Source organism: Hirundo rustica, chromosome W (assembly GCF_015227805.2).
Source record: "Hirundo rustica isolate bHirRus1 chromosome W, bHirRus1.pri.v3, whole genome shotgun sequence".
NCBI classification, from domain to species: Eukaryota; Metazoa; Chordata; class Aves; order Passeriformes; family Hirundinidae; genus Hirundo; species Hirundo rustica.
In genome coordinates this window covers 799,182-820,821 of record NC_053487.1, presented here as the reverse complement: position 1 = coordinate 820,821, position 21,640 = coordinate 799,182, and the positions used below count along the sequence as shown (strand labels likewise).

General features: G+C 41.7%; 1 protein-coding gene across 1 annotated transcript; it reads right to left on the bottom strand.

Annotated features, from left to right (window-relative positions):
* Window positions 1-767: 767 nt before the first annotated feature.
* On the bottom strand, window positions 768-21,466 carry LOC120764835 (arrestin domain-containing protein 3-like). Its single transcript, XM_058423932.1, has 6 exons — window positions 21,293-21,466; window positions 4,998-5,100; window positions 4,263-4,519; window positions 3,685-3,847; window positions 2,707-2,861; window positions 768-1,117 (listed from the first exon to the last, which is right to left on the bottom strand). The coding sequence occupies exons 1-6, from the start codon at window positions 21,464-21,466 to the stop codon at window positions 1,061-1,063; spliced, it is 909 nt and encodes a 302-aa protein (XP_058279915.1). The 3' UTR covers window positions 768-1,060.
* Window positions 21,467-21,640: the final 174 nt, after the last annotated feature.

Below are 21,640 nucleotides of genomic sequence, written 5' to 3'. Positions count from 1 at the left end.
ACCCTGGACAGCATATGATTATCCCCTTTTCACACTTTGCTAGTGTCTCCTGGTGCTGCTTTCACTTTGTAAGTTTTGCGCATGTCCCTGTTCAAAATCCCCCTCAAAGAACAAAGCCAAAACACAAATATAAATAACAGTGCAACATAAGAAAACAAATAGCATTCTAACAGTTTGGCAAGTGATGAATTCACCTGAGATTAAGTGATCTTTAGGCAGTCTGTAACAAAACACTGCTTTGCAATAAAAGCAGAAAGGCAACAAATTATTTTAAGAAATCAAGAAGGTATACAATCTTGATCACGTCTCTTACTAGTTTCCTTCTGTTATCTCTTCCTCCACCTATCTGTTGCTTGTCTACTACAGTTGGCTGCAAAACATACAGCAAGGATTGACTTTGATAGCGTGTAATGTTTGTAAATAAATCCACAATAGGATCCAAGCTGAAGAGGTGATACGGGATCAGCCTACTAGGACAATTCTGAGCATGTGCATTTACAGGTAAAGTCCAGGCTACATCAAATTAAAAGAAAAGAAAAAGAGCATTTGTCAGCCTTCATCTCTTCTTCTTTTTTTTCTTTTTTGGCAAAGCTGTCTTTTCTTCCTTGTTGTACAGATCACAAACAACTGGGGGGGGGGGGGGGGGGGGGGGGGGGGAGGTGGTAACAACAGTCCATCACAAATGAGAATAAGTTGTAGTGGCAGTTAATTGTATAACATAAGTAATAAGCACGTGCAAATTTTCATAGAATCATAGAAAGCAGCCATTCCTCTCTTATAACGTGGTTTGAGTGTTTTGAAACACCTGACTGCACACTAATAAGGCTGCTCCTAGTATGTGCCGCTATTTAATGGAGGGGAACGCAGGTTTTCAAGCACGTGGAGAAGTCCTATGATGTGCTGTAGGTGCCAAAGCATGATCACAGGTTCTTTTCATTTTTTCACCATACAGGCAAGAGCAATACAATTCCCTTTAAAAGCAAGTCTCCACTATCACACCTTGATCTTCAACACAAGTGTGATTCAAAAGCCAAGTCAAGTCAGCTTTTTATGGATTCCTTCAACGAGAGGGGAAAGACGGTATCTCATCTGTGGGCTGATCTGGGTTTGGATCAATCTAACCAAAAGAAAAAGAAAAAAAAACCCAAAACAACAAAAAAACCCAACCAAACAATTGACCAAATAAGCCTAGAACAAAAAAAAAAAGCCCCACCAACCCAAAAACAAAAGCCACAACAACCCAATGCATTTCAGCATCAGTTCCTAGGAATAAAAGTCAAAATTCACAAGTTTAAGACAATTATAATGATATGTGGCATTTCCAGTCCAAGGGTTATTTAAATAACTGAAAAAGTTCTAGTTAGACAAAACTTTGGATAAACAGTAATAGAAATATTAGATCCAGTGGAAGACTTTAAACAAGTTGATGGCAAGTTAAGGATAAGCATGAATAACTGCTATTAAAAAAAATTCTCCTTTACTCACACAGAAGTCTTTTGAATTATCTGATATATACAAAAAAGATGACAACACATATCACTGTAAGCATAATTTAAGACATATTTAATTGAGAGAAGCGAAGAAGTTTTTCTTGAAATGGCAGAAATTCATCAACAAAAATTCATTCTACTTTTAAATTAAAGTAGTTAATCCTCAAATATCCTATAGGATGTTTCAAAAAGTTTGTGTGTTCTAAACCTTGCCTCTTCTTCCTCTCTACAGGAGAAATAAAGGGTACAAGCCTGCTAACTTAGGTCTCAAAAACTAGATGTAAGAGTAGTTTAAGCGTACATTGCATCTTTTAGACAACATTGAATCGGTTAACTTCATACAGCCCTTTTTTCTGCATTTCAAGCCTGGGGGCGGGAAGTTGTGCTACATAATGCTGTTTTCCTAAAGTGGATCAATTCAGACAAAATTTGGCCAGAGGACACTTTCTTTCATTTGTCCTATATCACTTCATTTTCTTGAAAAAGAAAAAAAAAAACAACATGAAAAGCTTTGAAATTTGCATCTCATTCATGGTTATTCGGTGGCTGCATTTTTAGTTCTGTGAAGGCCAAAAGTGTTGAAGAACTGTGTACTTCAGAAAACTTAAGCCATAAATTAATACAAATACATCACTTTTCTACATGAAACTTCTGAAAGGCCTACACTCACAGAATTTAAACACACATGTAGGCAAAACAGTTTAGTGGTTGCTATAAATTGTTAGGAAGCAGCAGAGGTGAAAGAGTTGAAACCTTATTTTTACACAAATTTTTAAAAATTATGTTTCTAAAATGGCAAACAACACTTTGAAAATTTCCAGAAAGTATTAGACTAGGGAAGAGTGCTGCCAAGAAAAATTACATCCCAGGTCGGCAGCTCCAGGAAATAGCATGATGGAGAAGCTAAGGCACCTCATGGAGCACCTTTTAAATTTAAGGTTGCAGAGTTCATGTAAAAAATAATATTAATAAAAAAATTATAAAAAGGGTAACCCATGCTGTAAATCAGGCATGGAAAACTCTTGCTGCAATTCATCTGCATCTTGCAAACAAAAATCCTCCTCAAAACTAACTTATTCCACATCATAATTTTAATGGTTTCTTCCAATTTTAGGAAGGAGAAACAGGTTTCTAAACTTATTCCATCAGACAAAAAAAAATAAAAAATCAGTTACAAACAATATATAAACCATCATAGTCTGACAGATATACCTACTTCTGAATATAGGGGAGGAGGCAGAAAACGAAACTCCTGGATATATGGAAATAATGGTCCTTGCAGTGCTCTCTGAAAATCATCAAAAGCAGCTACAGGTGCAAGGCCAGACTGTCTGTTTTCCTCTGTGACCACGTCTGCATAGCTAGGAGGTGCTGGAGGGAGAAGGTACATACAGTTCAAACAACAAGTTCTTATGCATGACAAAATATACAACATGATAAATATTAAACTTCAACCACTGAAAGATTCACCAGCAGATAAACAATGACTTAAAAATTGTTAAACAAAAAAGGGAGACTATTTTGTTTTATTCTGATATTAAGCTAATGTTCAAAGACAGACTGACCACTGTTGATTGTGGCTTAATCAGCCCCTTAAAATTTAAATCAGACCAAAGATAACTTGATCTCTGTACAGGTAGAAATCACAGAACATTGCAGTCCTCTGTACTCCAGAAGTCTCCAGGTCTGGGATTTGTACTTAAAAAGTGTAAGATATTAGATATGCAAAAAGAGAAGGAAGGAAATACATAATTCTTTCTTTGGCCATGAGAGATCTCCCATAGAAAAGAATATTATTTTTTCACAAAGTCTTGGCTACTAAGGCTGATGAGAAAGCCCAGAAACTGCTATTATGGGTTGCAATGCCTTATAACCAAGGATGTAATTGGGATACTGGAAGTGGAAGCAATGAAGTTATGCACAGATACAACGGTATGCTGTGCTTTTATTTCCGCCACTTTCCAAAGAAGCTAGATTTCACTGCCTGTCCTAGAGACCAAAAGGCAGGGAGGGAAAAAAAATCTCTTGCTCTACACAGAACAAGCAGGTGGCAAGAAAACATCCACAGTGGATTTCCTGTGGGCTTTATTATAAAAGGATGTAATTTGACTCTGTTAACAAGACTGCAATGAATAAAGCAGACAAAAATCAAAAGAGAGCAGCAAATTGATTGGGATTTGTATTATCAAGTTACCTTCTAGTCTTTCAGGCAGAGTCAGACCAAGCCAATTCATGTTCATGCTACCCTGGCTGCTTATGCTTGATGTTCTGCTACCAAATGGATGTAGAGGAATGGTACCAATGACCAGTGGTAAGTTAAGGAATAAATCCACAGCTCCTGGAATATCAACATATACCTGAAGAAAAATGAAACAAGTATATGATTAAAATGTGGGGTTTTATCAGCATTTCATAAGTATTAGTCTAAGTTATCTTTCTATGAAAGTTTTCATGAGGAGCTTGTTTCTAATAGCCCCTTTTAGGGCCCATGCTCCTATGGAGACAGGAGCTCTTCAAGTTAAGAAGAGTCTTAACATGAGCCCTCACATGGAAATGCAGTCTACTCATTAAATGCTTGCTTAGTTGACAGACAGCTGCTTTAAGAACTTGCATGATTTAAACTAAATTTACTTACCAGACCTCCTGTCATGACACTAATACCAGAACATGTAGTTCTTTCATAACTAATGATCACAAAATGCTGTGCTAGAAATTTACATGGCATGTTGGAAGCTACTCATTCTCGCGAGTGAAACAAACTGCCCAACATACCATCAGTGAATACTCCACACGGATTATACTACAGTCGAGGATTGAAGGGGAAACAGGTGGAATTTTCAACTGTTTGCCATTCCAGGTTTCTGTTTTGCCAGATGACAAGGATTCCCCACGGAGGTTGGCAACAAGCTGTCTGACTTCCTTCATTTTCCCTTTGGCATAGAATGCCTGTGTTTGGTAAATGGTTGCCTTTGGCACCACAATACGGGAAGAGGAATTCTCAATCTCAGCAAAGATCTGAATTGATTCACCTGAAACAAAAAGAAAAAAAACACCAACAAAAATAAAACCCAAAAAACTCAACAAAACACACCACAATTTCAATTTCTCTTTACATTTACAAGGCAGCTTAAGCAAACTCTCACATTCTTTATACTGTTATAACGACGCTGCTATCACTGCTCTACCTGGAAAAAAACCCATCCACTGATGCTAATAGAAACAAGATCCCCATGAGCTGTTCTAAAAGGAAAAAGAAAACAACACATCCAAAAAAACCCCAAAACAGTTTAACACCCAAAACATGCCAGTCTAACAGATGAGGTCACTGAACCATCTAAAGATACAAGTAGCCCTGTCTCAGTTAACAGGGTATACAGAGAAGATTGCTAAACGCAGACAGATGTGGTACAAATATCCTTAATGTTTTATCTATGTAAAAACAGTAGTACAGACTCCAGCTTTAAAAATTAAGGAAAACCACACAGAACTAATTATAGGATCACATACCTGGGGTGTAGCCCTTTCTTTCAATTTTGGCACTTAAAGATATTGGGCCTGAGGTACAAAGCCAACAACACAGAGTCTTTTCTTTTGTGCCTGCTTGGGGTGACTGCAAGAAGAAAAGTATTGTCCATCAAATTAGGAGCTTCATGAATCTCATCAGGTATTTAAAGCAACACAGGAAAATAAAAATTTTCATAATGTGCTTATTATTACATATTTTGATAAACAAAGCTGCTTTCATAGGAAAAGTCTCAAGCAGTTTAAACAGCATTATACAGATGAATTGTTTGTCTTAATTCCACTGGTGTATTCGTATTGCTTTTTCTGCGATCTTCCATACTAGAGCCACAATTAAAACAATACTAAAAGAAAATACTGTATAGCTTAAAACAAAACCCTGCATAGCCTACACATCCCAACATAATGCTGCAGAGCTTTTCATTTAACTAACAGCAAATTAGAACATCTTCACACTTTCCATTAAGCTGCATTTCCAAAGCAAAATAACTAAGCTCAACTACTGTAATCTTTACTCCTGCTATTTCCTCAGTTTCTGAATAATCCTGTTTCATCTATGTTAAAAAGACTTATTTTACACAGTACCAGGGCTTGATCCAAAGACCACTAAAGTCAAATGAGAGACCTTCGATTTTCATGGAGTTTGTGCAAGGTCCCTTTGCGAGCTGATTTTTCATCCATACACACAAGAAATTTGTTTCAATGGTCTTCTAATTTTCTTTCCCCTCTAGATTAAAATTTGAGAAGGGGATAAAATAAATAATTTTTAGGCCAGACTGAAATCAAATCCTCGCTGAAAGCAGTTGTGATATTAAAGTTATTTTAACAAAATGATATTTCAGAAAAGGATTATACAGAATTGTGATCATTTCCTCCCCATGAGTAGAAACCTATCCATATGGAAATCATCAATTATGCACTGCAGTAATTTTTTTACTTTGCATTTTTAAGTTAGCAGTCCCTCACTAAAATATTAAGCATTGCATTGTTCCTTCATAGATTATTGTTTATTTATAATTTAAGAGGATCAGTTCACCAAATTTTCTTCCTTAATGGGAGTCTACAAGTTGGTAGTGACTTATTAAAGAAATATGGGTATTGATCTAGTATCGATACCCAACTGTGACAGACAAAAACTCTCTAACAGTTTCAAGTTAGAAAGTGTATGTTTATTACGGCCGGGCAGCACACGGGATATTTCCCTAATTCGCACTGCCAAATTCACAGGTAATTACAAAGTCTTTTATTTACAAAAGTGTTGAATATCCAAAATACAAATGCATATTCATACCCCTGTCACCTCCCATTCCTCGCTTCATATGCTAATTGACAAAAAGGCTATTAAGCATGCGTACTTTGTTTCTTAAAATGAGTCGGGGGTCTGTTTTGGGGAGGGGTCACCTAAAATGAGGAAGTAAGATGAGTCTTCCTCGTCCTGACCTTTCTACCTTTTCAATGCATTCGTGACAAATGATTCCTTGGTAGAACTTACAGTTTCCTGTGTTCAATGGGTCCTTTAAGCAGGAAATCTGCAGCTATCTTATGTCCTATTTACCACATTTTGTTTTTCATTACAAGCACAACTACATAAACATAAACCTGACAAGAAATGAGTTACAAGATCCGGGGTAGCTTATCTAAGATCCGGCTTCTGTTAACTGCGAACAAAGATTACCTATCTACTTCAGCTAATTCAGCAACTTATTATCTTAACTTTCCTAAAAAATCCTTAGTTCCTCAAAATTAACGACTCATTCCCCACTTCTTCTTTGAAATGAGTAAATTCTTTTACTCAGTATACAGAGTTGTCTTGGTTTTGAAAAGACAGGTGTCTGCTAAGGAGAGGCAGGCCTCTCTAGGAATGGGGAATTTGAATCCTTCCCTCCGTGTTATTATAATTTGGAAAATCAAAAATAAAACTTTTCAGTCAGAGCTATGGGGAAAAAGAATAACAGTCCTTTACTAGTAAATATAACAGGACAGACAAAAAACAACAGCAATTATAACAATAGTAGAACAGAACCAAGAACCCCGAGGGCAAACGGAGGAAGCTCCGGCGCTGATGGCTGGAAGCCGGGCGCAGTGGACTGTCCTCCGCAGGCAGGGGGTGTCCTCGGCAGGCAGAGGTGGCAGTGCCGGAGAAGCCGCAGCAGCGGGACCCGGTCTCACCCAAAATCCAGCAGGACAGCGAAGAAACTCCGAATTCCTGGATACTCCAACAGATGGTAGAATTCCCAGGACCAGACTCCTTCGTTAACCGTGGACTCCAGCAGCCAGCCGTGGCCCGATCGGTGCTCCCCCCGGAAGAAGAAAAGAGCCACGAGATCCCCCCACCCTCAGCTCTCTCCGGGAGCTTTTTTCCCTCCCCCAAAACTAAGTTATCAGTTCTTTGTTCAGGTAAAGCACTCAGCACTTAGTCTCCTAGTAACTTGGGAGGGGGAAAAAATTCTACAGGAGACTTAACCCTCAACAAGAGTCTTCCTCATCTATCCAAGCTGTACAGCTAGTGTCTCTCAAGACCAAGCCATATGCCTTTGACAGTGATGTTAAAGCTGCCACTCGTCGTAGCATCCTCCAATTCCAAACAAGTATTACAATGGATAACATTAAACTTATGCTGACCAAAATAAGCAACACAACTATGGGGGGATTAAGGTATTCAATATTCCGGTTGCTGTTGGTGACCACCCAAAAAGCACATCCCACCAATGATGAGACAAATGTTCCTCAAGCCTTTTAAAAACCCCTTTGATGGTCTCTGTATCATGGTGTATGGTAATTAATGTCTTTTTCCCTTCATCTCTAATTTCTTTTAAGATTTCTCTCAATTCATGATGCTTCAGGAATTGAGCAACTAAAGTCAAATTCATTCCTATGGGCACAGGCAGTATCTTCTGCACAGTGGCTAGGTTGGCCTTTATATATTGATGTGATATTATGGGTACTCGATAGGAAAAATCACATCCCTTAATTCTAACAAAATTGCAAACACACAAATTGAATTGAGTCTCATTCACGATTTGGTTGTCTATCCTTATGATGGGGCATGCTGTCCTCAGACAGACACAACCTTGTCCTATATACACAAGTGAAGTTGACTGTTTGCCTGGATGTGTTTCAAAGTGACAAATACTTTGGTCTGTGTCTAAACAAGTGTCTTTGTCACCCTCTAATGTCCCTTCACATATGTATCCTAATTGTCTCCTCACAGTACAGGGCTCTAGATTAATAGTTTGCCACTTTCCTTTAATTTCTCGTGCCCACATTCTGTGTTCAGAAGGGTACAATACAGTTCCCTCGTGGTTTAATCCTAAGGGGACTATTGGGTGTATTAAGTCCACTGAGGCATCGTGTATAGTTAAAACAAAGGCTGTCACTACACTAGTCACAGGGTTATAGGTGAAATTGACCAACACCCACCAGGACTGAAGTTCCCTCTCCATATCAGAGGCATTATCCCAGACAATTTTGCGAATTTCAGCAGGGAATATTCCTGCTCCACCTTCCCTGATAACTGCGGCAGCCATTGATTGCATCCACAGTTGTGCCTGAGTACACCCTAGGGCCAACGAGATGTTTTCACTAGCTGTGCCTAGTGCGTTAATTATTACTTCATGATCTCGCTCCTCTGTGTCTTCCCATTCTGGTAATATCTTGGTCAATTTCCAGTGATTGTTACCTAGTGCTAGTAGAGAGGATTGCAAAGGTTGTTGTAGTTTGACTAAATCGCTCCCTATTGTGGTTAATTTATTCAGTAACACTTCTGAATCTATTGTGTTCAGCACTCCCAGTCCTGTTCCTAGCAATCCAGTGAGATCCCTCTTGTTCCTAAAATTGGGAGGCATACTTTTTGAAGCCAAGTAGTCCAGTCCATAAAGGAGTTCCTGAGAAATGGGGCACATTCTGGCAGAACGTGTGAAGCATTTACCTGTACTCCCATTTCTACTCGTTTTAAAGACCACTTTGGGTTAACTATCAGCTTCTGAACTCCTGTCTTCTTAATAGCATATGGCCCAATTTTGGTAACTACAGGAGTTATTTGTTCCTCCACTTCTGGAATAGCTGGCATCTTGGTGATCACAGCCTTTCTTGGCACTGGTGGAGTGATCTTGGTCTGGTTCTTATGGTACTCAGTACATACCTGAGTGATGTTAAAGTCAATGTCATACCCCCTTATCGCACACCCTTCTGTTTTGAGCCTAAACTCTAGACATTTACTCAAGCATTTATCACAGCATTCAGGACTAACCCTGATGAGTTTCATGGGTGGATGGTAAGCCTCGTGGAACCCATCCTGTACAAATGCATACTTACATCCCCAAACATTTCTTCCCTCCCACAAGCTTGCATTTGTGACATTTAGTATCTTGTTTAAAGCCTTACGAGAGTAAGGATCATAGGCTCTTCCTTGGCACTGGTATATCCCAGTCACATTATACCTTCGTGGTATTGCGTTGACTCCTGTTATGGTTAAGGTAATTACTACAATAGTTACAACTTTCCACATAATGTCCAAAATAACTCTTAGTCCATTTATTCGTTGTTCCAAGTGAGCTTCAGCTTCAGTTCATTATTGCCTGGTGTGGCCTTCCAAATTCCTTCTGGGGCTTTTTTTCACTCGGGAGTGATGGATCCAGGCCTTCTGTTCCTTGATCTTGATTGCAGTGAAGGTAGTGAGGAGCACCTGGAATGGCCCTTCCCACTGTGGTTCTAAGGTTTTTTCTGCAAAAGACTTAACATACACATAATCCCCAGGTTGTACATTACGTACTGGCCCGTCTAGTTCTCTGTTTTGAGTTCCAGCCACATATTTCTCAATTTCTCTAAGTTGTTTATTTAGGGCCACCATATATCCATGTAGGGTTTCTTCCCCTACTTGAATGGATGCTGTTCCCTCTTGAACTGCATATGGCCTTCCATACAATATTTCAAAAGGGCTTAGTTTCTCTTTTGCTCTTGGTTTTGTCCGAATTCGCAACAAGGCCAATGGGAGAGCCTGAGGCCAGGGCAAATTTGCTTCTTGCCCCAATCTTACAATTTGTTGTTTAATCAAATGGTTCATCTTTTCCACCTGGCCACTAGATTGAGGGTGGTATGGGGTGTGCAATTCCCAGTCTATTCCCAGGTGGTGACTTATTTGCTGCACAATTGTCGAAATAAAGTGTGGTCCCCTATCGGAGGATATGGTGGCTGGAACTCCAAATCGTGGTATTATTTCTTGCAACAGCGCTTTGGTCACCTCTCGGGCCTTAGCTGTCCTGGCAGGAAAGGCTTCTGGCCATCCTGAAAAGGTATCAGTTAACACCAATAGGTAATGATACCCTCCCTTCCTGGGCAGTTCTGTAAAATCAATTTGCCATTGCTGCCCAGGTCCACAACCTTTCCCAATTTGTCCCACTTTAGGCTTTGGGGTATTTTTAGGGTTAGTTCGGAGGCAAAGACTACACTGACGAGTTACTTGTATTACTGTGCCCTGCAAATTCCTGGCCATGATTCATTCTTTCAAATGGTTATACAGGGCATCTATTCCCCAGTGTGTTTTTGCATGTTCCCTCTGTACTAATGACCACAACAAATAGGAGGGTACTACAAGTTTCCCTTCTTCTGTTACAGCCCATCCTTCCTGGTTATAGCTTGCCTTTTCTACCTTGATAAGTTTCTTATCTTTCTTATTGTACACTGGCTTACCTTCCATAGAAACTTTTCCATCTGGAATCAATGCTGCCTCAACAGCCTTATCAGGTACCTCACCTTTTGCTGCTTCTTTTGCCTCTCTGTCTGCCAGCATATTCCCTTCTTCCAATTCAGAGCTCACTTTTTGGTGTGCCTTTATGTGCATTACGGCTACTCTCTCAGGTAGTTGTATGGCATCTAATAGCCTCAGTATCTCTTGTGCGTGTTTAATACCCTTGCCTTGTGAATTCAGCAGTCCTCTTTCCTTCCAGATGGCTCCGTGAGCATGAACCACTCCGAATGCATACCTTGAGTCCGTGTAGATGTTGATCTCTTTTCCTTTTGCCAGCTCTAGGGCTCAGATTAAGGCAATTATTTCAGCCTTCTGTGCAGATGTATTAGTTGGTAATGGTCTAGACTCTATTACCTCTCTGCTTGTGGTAACTGCATACTCAGCGTGCCTTCTTCCACTGATGACATAGCTGCTTCCATCAGTAAACCAGGTCTCAGCATCCTCAAGCGGGGTGTCCTTCAGATCTGGGTGGCTCGAGTATGTGGCTTCAATGGTCTCCAGGCAGTCATGGATCACTGGTTCTCCTGTACTCCCGCTGAGGAAGGAAGCTGGGTTCACAATGTTAGTTACCACAATTTCAACATCATCTTGTTCTACCAGTATGGCTTGGTACTTCAGAAATCTCTGTGGGGAGAGCCAATGTCCCCCTTTTGCCTCAAGGACTGCAGACATTGTGTGAGATACTAGCACAGTCATCTTCTGGCCTAGGGTGAATTTGCATGCTTCTTGGATGTTTATTGCTACTGCTGCAACTGCTCTGAGGCACCCTGGCCATCCTTTAGCTGCTGTGTCCAGTTGCTTGGAAAGATAGGCCACTGCCCTCCAGTACGGGCCTAAGTTCTGTGCTAATATTCCCAAGGCAATCCCCTGCTTCTCATGAGAAAACAGGAAAAATGGTTTACTCACGTTTGGAAGTCCTAGGGCTGGAGCTGACATAAGGGCTTTCTTTAGTTGGTTGAAGGCTCGGGTTGCATCTTTTGTCCACTGAAGATCTCTGCTCCCTTCCATGATCAAGGCATACAGAGGTTTAACAAGCAACCCATAGTTATAAATCCACAGTCTGCACCACCCTGTCATGCCTAAAAAGGTTCTTAGTTCTTTCACTGTCTGATGTTTTGGGGTCTGGCATATTGCTTCCTTGCGATCCTGCCCCAGAGTCCTTTGTCCAGCACTTACTTCGTAACCCAGGTAAATAACTGTTTGCCTCACCATTTGGGCTTTCTTCTGGGATACTCGATACCCCTGCAGGCCTAGAAAGTTTAGGAGGCTTACCGTCCAGTCCACACATGTCTCCTGGGTCCGGGTGGCTATTAAGAGATCATCCACATACTGGAGTAACTGTCCTTCTCCTGGTGGAGGTTCCCAGGACTCTAAATCCTTGGCAAGCTGTTCCCCAAATATAGTGGGGGAGTTCTTGTACCCCTGTGGTAACACACAACATGCAAGCTGAGTTTTTCTTCCAGTTTTAGGGCTTTCCCACTCGAATGCAAAAATTTTCTGGCTGGCTTCATGGAGAGGGAGGCAAAAGAAAGCATCCTTTAGATCTAGAACAGTAAACCAAGTTAGTTCAGGTGTTAAACGGGTTAACAAGGTGTGGGGATTGGCAACCAAAGATACAAGTCTTCAGTTACCTTGTTAACAGCCCTTAAATCTTGTACTAATCTGTATGACCCATTAGGTTTCTTTACTGGCAGAATAGGAGTATTAAAATCAGATTGACACTCTCTCAGTAGTCCTAGCTGCAGAAAGTTCTCAATAATTGGGCTAACCCCTTCTATATCTTCTTTCTTTAGGGGGTATTGTTTAACCCTTACTGGCTGTCCTCCTTCTTTAAGCCTGATTTGCACTGGTAGTGCATTCTTTGCTCTTCCAGGTATATTGGAGGCCCACACTCCTGGAAATACTTGATCCATTATTTTCCTAAAATTTTCCTTTTCATTTGCCACTTCAATTTCTTTGGTTATTAGCATTAAGCTTAACAGTTCTACATATTGTTGATCCTTTACCTCCAAACTAATTTCCCCATTTTTGAATATTATTCTTGCTTCCAGCTGCTCTAGCAAATCTCTGCCCAAAAGTGCAGATGGAGCATTAGGCATGTATAAAAATCGATGGATGCCCCACTGTTTTCCCAATTTATACTTCAATGGTTTACAAAAATAAGCTCTTTCAGATTGGCCAGTTGCCCCCTTTACCATAACATAGTCATTGGTTACAGGTATTAGGGCCTTATTCAACACTGAAAATGTTGCCCCTGTATCTATCAAAAATTTCACTTCTTTTTCTTTGTTCCCCAGTTTAACTATAACCAGAGGGTCCCCTAGGGTAGGGCCCTCCGGTCCCCTTCAGTCCTCTTTTACATGAGCAACTACTTTTTCCCTTTTCTGATCACCTTTTCTATGTTCATTACCCTTTCTTAATTCTGGGCACTGGTTTTTCCAGTGACCAAATTTCTTACAAAATGCACATTGATCTTCTCCTAGTCGGGGTGGTCCTTGTTTTGGTGGACCTTGCCCATGTTTCCCTTTTTTTCCTTCTTTTACTGCTGCTGCTAGTTTCTTCATCCCTTGTTTATACCCTTCTTCCCGGTTACTAAAAACCCTCCAGGCCTCATCTAATAAAGTTTCTAAATTCCGGCTGTCTGGGCCCCGGATCTTCTGGAGTTTCCGCCTGATATCTCCTGTGGATTGTCCTAAAAATAAATTTATTAATTGCTGCGTTCCTTCATCAGATCCAGGATCCAGGGTGGTGTGTCGGCGCATTGCGTCTCGCAGGTGATCTAGAAATTCAGAAGGTGTTTGAGAGGGGCCCTGTTTGATAGCATATAAGGCTGACCAGTTTATGGTTTTGGGGATTGCTCTTTCTAGCCCTTTTACTATTAGTTCTTGGTATCGCTTTAACTGCCCTAACTCCTCATCATCATTAGGATCCCAGCCTGGGTCTTGAAGGGGAAATACATCTTTAACATCCTCCTGTGTTGTCCTACAATCATCCTCAGCCAGATCCCCAGCTACTTTCAAAACTAATTGCTTCTCAGTTTCTGTTAAGGCATCAAGTAGCAGTTGCAGATCTGCCCAATCAGGTGAATGCTGCTTAACCATAAACTTCATTTTCTTAGCAACCCCTATAGGATCACTTCGATAGCCCTTAGCAATCCTTTCCCAAATTTCTAAATCAATTGAGGAAAATTGATTCCAACCCCGTCCGTGCCTCCAAAGAACTTGTTTTTTAAGGCTTAGAATGGTGTTACGGGCTGTAGCGTGAGGCACAGGGTAGGTCTCCAGCCATCCTGTGGTGGCCTTTACTATTGTGAGCACATAGTGCTTGCTTTGGCGGGTTTGGGGAAGGGTGATGTAGTTAATCTGTTAGGCTTCTTTGTACTTATACTTGGACTATCGCTCGCTATACCATAGCGGCTTTACCTGCTTGGCCTGCTTGATGGCAGCACACGTCTCACAGTCATGGATAACTTGAGAAATACTGTCTATGGTTAGATCCACCCCTCGGTCTTGGGCCCACTTATAGGTGGCATCTCTGCTCTGATGGCCTGAGGCATCATGGGCCCATCGAGCTAGAAACAACTCTCCTTTGTGTTGCTAATCTAAGTCTATCTTTGACACTTCTATCTTGGCAGCCTGATCTACCTGCTCGTTGTTTTGGTGCTCTTCATTAGCCTGACTCTTGGGGACATGGGCATCTACATGACGGACTTTGACAGGTAGCTTCTCCTTGCTCTTAGAACTAGTCTTAAAGGCACAGGACTCAATATACAGCACAAACAGAACAGACGATTGGGGATACAGGCATCATAAAGTTACCCTAGGACAGGAACTTTAATCAGTTTTGTTTCCCCATCAGAGGTTATTGCTTGTCTTAGAGGTGCTTGTATGACCTCTCTGGTTTGTTTTCGGGTCCTTGATGCTATAGGTCCTCGTGAGGGAATCTTAGGACCTGGTGGGAGGGGTTCAGGTTCATCCCACTCACTGTCACTGCTAGGCAGTGGTGGATCCTGGGATTTAGGAGTGGGTGGAGAAACCCCTACCTCAGTTGCTGTCCTCCCAAAGGAAGATGAAGCTAAAGATGAAGTGGGGGGGGGGTTGGAGTCAATGATGGTTCTGAATTTGCGTCCCCCACCACCCTCCTCCTTTCCTGCCTCCTAGGGGCTGGCTTAAGTATGTCTTCTGTCTCTTGTTCCAAAGCCTCTGTTTGGTATACTTTGTCAGGATGGGTGCACCTCTGATTTATCGAGCAGGTACTACAACACCGTTTGGGCTTCCCTTTAGTAGCTTTATTGTCCTTTTCAAGGGCTAATACTAAAGGATCAGATGGTGACCTCATTCCACAATCCCTTTGCCACTCGGGATGATTCCTGAGAGTGAAAAACATATCAGCATAAGCTACTTCTTGCCACTTTTGTTCACGCCGAAGGAAAAGCATCAATTGTAATAATGTCGCATAGTCCAGTGTACCGTTTACTGGCCACTTCACACCTTCATCAAGTTTATATAATGGCCACCATTGTGTACAAAGCTTAGCAAGCTCCCTCTTTGTAGAAATATGCCTCTTGCTGCTGCTGAGGACTCCAGGACGGTGTAGATGAATGTAGACGAGAGATCTCTGAAGTTGGGTTTTAGAAGAAGGGGTTTATTGTATAAGATGGGAGGCCTTGCTCAGAGCCGCCAGGCGCAGCTGAAGCATGGCCTTGGAAGGTGGGGGTAGTGAGAGATAAGGAAATTCCAAGAGCAAGATGCAAGAGGTAAACAAAGAGATAAGAGGAGAGAAGAAACAGAAGAGACAGAAGAAACAGAAGAAGAAGAGAAAGGCCCACTCTCGCAGCCCCCTGATAAGGGGTCTCGAGGTGGGCTGTAACAGGGTTGTGCCAATGGGGTTACAGATACTTGATACTTCAGGGGGGTGTTAAAAGTGTGGGATAAATCATACATGGGGGTTGTTTTCCTAGGCGTCCAGCAGCTAGGACATCTCAAACATCAAAACTTACTTTCAATTCTATCTCAGTTACAGGTTTCACATTCTCAGAATCTAAGCAATCATATTTATAGGGCTTTCTGGCTTCATCCTTCCCAACATCTCCCCCGTTCTTATTAACAACTAAAACGCTAGATACTGTCTTACTCATTACTTTTTGCACACACTGAAGTATGCAGGGAACCACTACTAAAACTACAATTACTACTATTAAAACAATCAAACCTATCTCACAAAGTTCCTTTAGCCAAGGTGCAAAGCTCATACCATCAAAAAAATTGTCTAGCCAAGATGGGTCATCTATTGTAATTTGGCCAGCTAAATCTCTCAATTCTTGCAATTGTTTGTGAATGGAAACAGAGTGATCGGATAAATTCATGCAGCACAAACCTTCAAAATCCTCACAACCATGTCCATGTGCTAGAAGAAGGTAGTCAATGGCAGCTCTGTCTTGTAAAGTGGCATGTCTGATTGCTTCCTCATCTGTTAGCAAGTCACTGATCATAGTAGAGGTGGCATTTACTTCTTTGCTGAGCCAGCATCCTAACTTGTTTAGTTGTTTTAGGGCAATTGAGGAGCTCAGCTGAGGCAGGAAAATGCTAGCAGCAATTGACTCCCCTCAGTTCCAAGGATGGAAATTACTATCACAGTTGCTCTCATATTCATGTCCCCAGGAGGATCTAATCCTCCTGCTTTTCTTTTTGACTACTTTTTTGACACTGGGAGCAATTATTGTAAGTTGTCCCATGGCACAAGGACCACCATCTATTTTTGAAGGTATACCTTGCCCGGCCCTGTCTCCACAGATGAGCCAAATCCCTTTAGGAAATCGAATAGGAAGTTTGTTAAAGCGATCTGCGTGGGGCTCATCATATGTAAGAAGCTTAGTTTGATTGCACCAAGAAGTCATGTTGCTATAAACTGGGTGATAAGGGGTAACGTTTAAATGAGGGCCATTTTCTCCTCGGAAATGAAAGAAATAACAGGTGCTCATAGTTAGTGAGCCTAGGATTTCTAGCTCTTGGAGGTCAGATTTATCAACTTTAGAATTGTCAATATAAGTTTGGTGTCTTTGGCTGGGAGTTGGGGATATGTGATGATCATCATACGGCCAGTATTTGTCAAAAGTAACATTGTCAAAACCTTCTGGAAGAGGCACTCCAACTAAACAGGTCGAAAAAGGTTTGTCAGGGCTTGTGTCGGATAGACAGATGGTGTCAGAGCCTGCAGACTTGGCTAAAGCAACCCAGACATTTGTCTTTGGTTGACTTACAGGTAAAGCTTGACTACAAGAACTAAAACAAAAGAACAAAAGTAACATGCACGCGCGCAAATGATAAAACTTCAGTCTTTTCTTGGGCTGCTTTTGGCGGATCATCTTCTCCTGATGATTCTGCGCAGCTCAGGTCTGGGCGCTTGCTTCTTGGTTTGCAGCAGTACTGGCTGATGTGGAGGTCTCAGCGGGCTTTGATGCGTGGTACGGTTTCACGTTCTTTGCTGGAATCCACTGGAGTCCTTTTTCTGTGGAGACACACGCAAACCCCTTCCCCCATGTTATAAGATTGTACGGTCCTTCAATTTGTCCTGAATCTAAGTTTTTAATTAAAACTGGGGGGTGCTCCTTCAGTTTTGCTTTCTTATTGTTTAAGAAATGTCTGTAAATGGGGGGGTCTGGCTCTTCTGCAGAGCTGTTCAGAAAATTATAAACATACAGGGCTTTATTCAACCTCTTTTGAGGTGCAGCCTGGTCTTCTCCCCCTTTCTGTTGATCTAAAATGCGTTTTAGAGTTTGATGTGTTCTTTCTATCATTCCTTGACTCGTGGGAGAGTAAGGAATGCCAAATGTATGGTGAACACCCCAGTCATTTAGGAATGCAGCTAATTCTTGTGAGGTATATGAAGGACCATTATCAGTTTTAATTTCTTGGGGGACACCTAAATAGGAGAAAGCTTGTGAAAAATGCTGGCAAACATGCTTAGCTGTTTCCCCTGCATGTACAGAAGCAAAAACTGCATTTGAAAATGTATCAATAGAGACATGGATATTTTTAAGTTTCCCAAAAGAGGGGTACTTAGTAACATCTGTTTGCCATTTCTGTAAACTTTCCAAACCCCTTGGGTTGGTGGCTCCTGAAGAGGGGAGAGGTTGAACCTGCTGACAGTTTGGCCAAGCTCGTACAATATTTTGTGCTTGTTCTAGGGTAATGTGAAAATCTCGTTTGATTGCCTGTGCATTTTGGTGAAAAAATGCATGACTCAGTTTGGCTTGTTCAACAGTGTTAGGCAAGGTGGTTGCAGCAAGCACTGAGGTAGAATCTTCAATGCTTGCTGCACTTTCCTCATCAGATGCAGCTGATGCCAATGCATCAGCTCGTGCATTTCCCTCTGCCATAAATCCTGGGAGACCAGAATGAGCTCTAATGTGAGAAATAAAATAAGGATTAGTTCTGTGTGATAAAATTTGATAGAGACAGGTGAGCCAAAGGCACAACTTGTCGTTGTTCACATCCTTTAGAACAGATCCTTCAATTCTCTTAATAACATTAGCAACGTATGCTGAATCAGTGATCAGGTTGAAAGGTTCTGGAAAGAGCTGAAATGCTCTTACAACTGCTGCCAATTCAACAATTTGAGGAGAACCTTCAACTTTTTGAACATCTTGTTCCCAGGTTTTAGTATTTTTATTTTGCCATGTAACAACCGAATTGTGCGTTCGCCCTGACCCGTCAGTGAAGATGGTGACTGCATCTAAAGGCTCTTCACTGATCAGGGGTTTTTCTTTGTAACATAATTTAGCTTTGATCATTTTGTGTGCTGGATAATGAATGGAACAAATGCCTGGGAAATCGAGCAAGGCATATAGCAAGTCTTCTGATTTTTGCATTGCCCAATCAAAATAGGTTTTCTTCATGGGCAGAGAGATAATTGCGAATTCACGACCTGCTATTGAAAGAAGCCTTGTTCTACCTTTGATGATGATTTGAGACATCATTTCTAAAGGTGTGAGGATTGTCTTAGGCGACCTGTATGAGATAAAAACCCATTCAATTATTAACAACGGATCTTTGTGAGAAGAATCCCATTGAAAGATGAGACCACACAGTCTCAGCTTTTCTCCTAAGATTGCAAGGAAAAAGGGTTTGTCAGGGACACAGCGATGTGCCTGCCTGCTCTGCAGAGCACTAGTAATTTCTTCTAAGGCTTTGTGAGCCTCAGGAGTGAGGGATCTAGGGGATCTGATGTCATTGTCCCCCTTCAGCAAATCAAAAAGTGGAGCAAGTTCATCAGCTGTGATTCCTAGGACAGGCCTAACCCAGTTAATTTCTCCTAAAAGTTGCTGCAAGTCCTGCAAAGTGTGAACATCAGTTCGGATTTGTATTTTTTGAGGAGTGATGGACTGTTCTGTCAGTTTCCAACCTAAATATTTCCAGGGAGCAGTCTCTTGTATTTTTGATTCAGATATCACCAGCACACTCTTTTTGATTTCAGCAACAATGCAATTGCGAGTCATTTCCATTTGTTTTCGTGTTGGTGCTGCAATGAGCAAATCATCCATATAGTGGAGAATAACTGATTGTGTGAACTGTTCACGGACTGGAGACAGTGCACGGGCTACAAAATATTGGCAGATAGTCGGCGAGTTTCTCATCCCTTGAGGTGATACGAGCCAATATCTTTGGAGCGGTTCTTGCAAGTTTGTACTTGGAACAGAAAAGGCAAAACAAGGAGCGTCATCTGGATGCAGTGGGATATTGAAGAAACAGTCTTTTAGATCTATGATTACAAGTGGCCAGTCTCTTGGTATCATGGAAAGGTTGGGTAGACCAGGTTGGAGGGGACCCATGTTTTCAATAACTGCATTGATCTTTCTGAGATCTTGTAACAATCGCCAGGTGTTTGAGGTTTTCTTGTGGATTACAAACACAGGTGAGTTCCAGGGACTGTTAGTGGGCTTAATGTGGCCTTTTTGCAGTTGTTCAGCCACTAGATCCTTGAGGGCACTCAGCTTATTGTCTGGTAGGGGCCACTGGTCAACCCAGACAGGGGTGTCAGTTTTCCAGGTCAGCTTTAGAGTGCTGAGTGCTTTAGTGGCCCCTACGAAAAACCCAGTTCAATTTTGGCTCCCCATTGAGAAAGCAAGTCCTTTCCCCACACTGTGATGGGCTTTTGCACTACATAGGGACGAATTGATGCTTTCTTCTCATCTGGTCCTGTAATGCTGATTACAGATTCGCTTTGCAAACACAGAGTGACACCTCCAATGCCTGTGAGAGTACCTGGGGGAGTTACTAACTTCCAATCTTTTGGCCAATAGTAAGAAGAGATCACAGAAACATCTGCGCCGGTATCGATCATCCCTTTGATGTTAACTTGAACCCCACCATTTGACAATTCACAAGTTAGCATTGGTCTTTGTTCACTTATGTGTTGAACCCATAGAACTTCAGGATTTTCAGGAGTGACAGGGAAACAGCGTGGTGGCATTTGGTCCATAGTTCCCATAGGCAATGCTATGGCAATAGCTATAGGGGTTCTGGGTGGAATATGCAATGGGGGATAGCAGGCATTGGCTAGCACTAGCAATTCTTCGTTGCAGTTAACAGACATCACACAAGGCAAAACAAGCAGTCCCAGGATGCTATTCCTTTCTTTACCAACAACTAAAAAGTCTTGCCTATGTTGTGAAGGCCCAGTGATCCCTGTTGAGATATAATCGTAGCCATCATCTTTTAGAAAGGTTGTTGGCTTGGAGGTTGCCAAGGTGCACCAGGTACCTGGGGGTAGTAGGTTTGGGTCATTACTTGGGATTGTGCTGGTGATGAAGCGAAGAGCGTTTGGGTCGGGGTATTCACAAATTTTTCCTCGGGCGCTTGGGGTGCCATTACTTGTGTCTTCACGCGATGGCGCTGCGCGCTCCCCTTGGAGTTTTTTGATTGTATTTTCTGCTCATGTCCTGTCTGGCTTGATACTGCCAGGCAGGATGCTTTCCCTTCTTAGAGGTGGAGCAGCGATCTGGTGCCTGCACACCTCTTTTGATGTCTGGGCAGTTCCTCATGATATGACCAGGTCGTTTGCAGAAGTAGCAAGGTCCTGAAGTCACAGTAGCTTGCATAACAGCCATGGTGTTGTCTTGTTGTTGTGAGTTTAAATGTAGGGCGGCTAAGATTTCAGTAAGTTTCTGGTCTCGTGTTTCAGCTTGTGCTGCTTGTGCTGTAAGAGCCCTTTCAATTTTTTCTCCAATAGTTTTTCCAAGTTCATTTGCTTGAATCGTTGCGACGTGCTGTGGGCCCCCAATTTGGTTACAGGCATCAATCATTTCAGGCACTGTGGGTTTCTCTTTTCCTAGGGCTTTGATTGCTCTTTTACATTCCAGACTTGCATTATTTTCAATAATGTCCCGTATCATTATTGGGCGAGCTATATCATCACCGCATTGTCTTTCTGCTGCTTGAATCACTCGATCCACAAATGTGGTAAATGGTTCAGATGAATCTTGGCTAATTAGGTTGTAGGCTTTCTCAAAACTTCCTGCAGGCTGAATTTGTACAAAGGCTCTACGGGCCATCTTTTTAATGTCGTCTAATGCTGTTTTGGGTAAGTTCACTTGATTATCATTCTGATCATCAGGAGGGCCACCAGTGAGCTTAGACATAGTAAGGATACGAAGGTCCACATCAGTACTTTGTACATCTGCAGTACGTTTGTCAGCAACCTTCTCCATTTGAATTCCCACAGCATATATTGAGAATCTGTGAGAATTACACTAGCAAGGTTTTTGCAGTCATTTGGTGTAAGTGTGTGTCCTTCCAAGGTGCTTTTTAGCAGTTGTTTAAAATATGGAGAGCAGATGCCACTGTCCTTTATCGCTTTTCTTAATTCTTTTATTTCGTGAGAT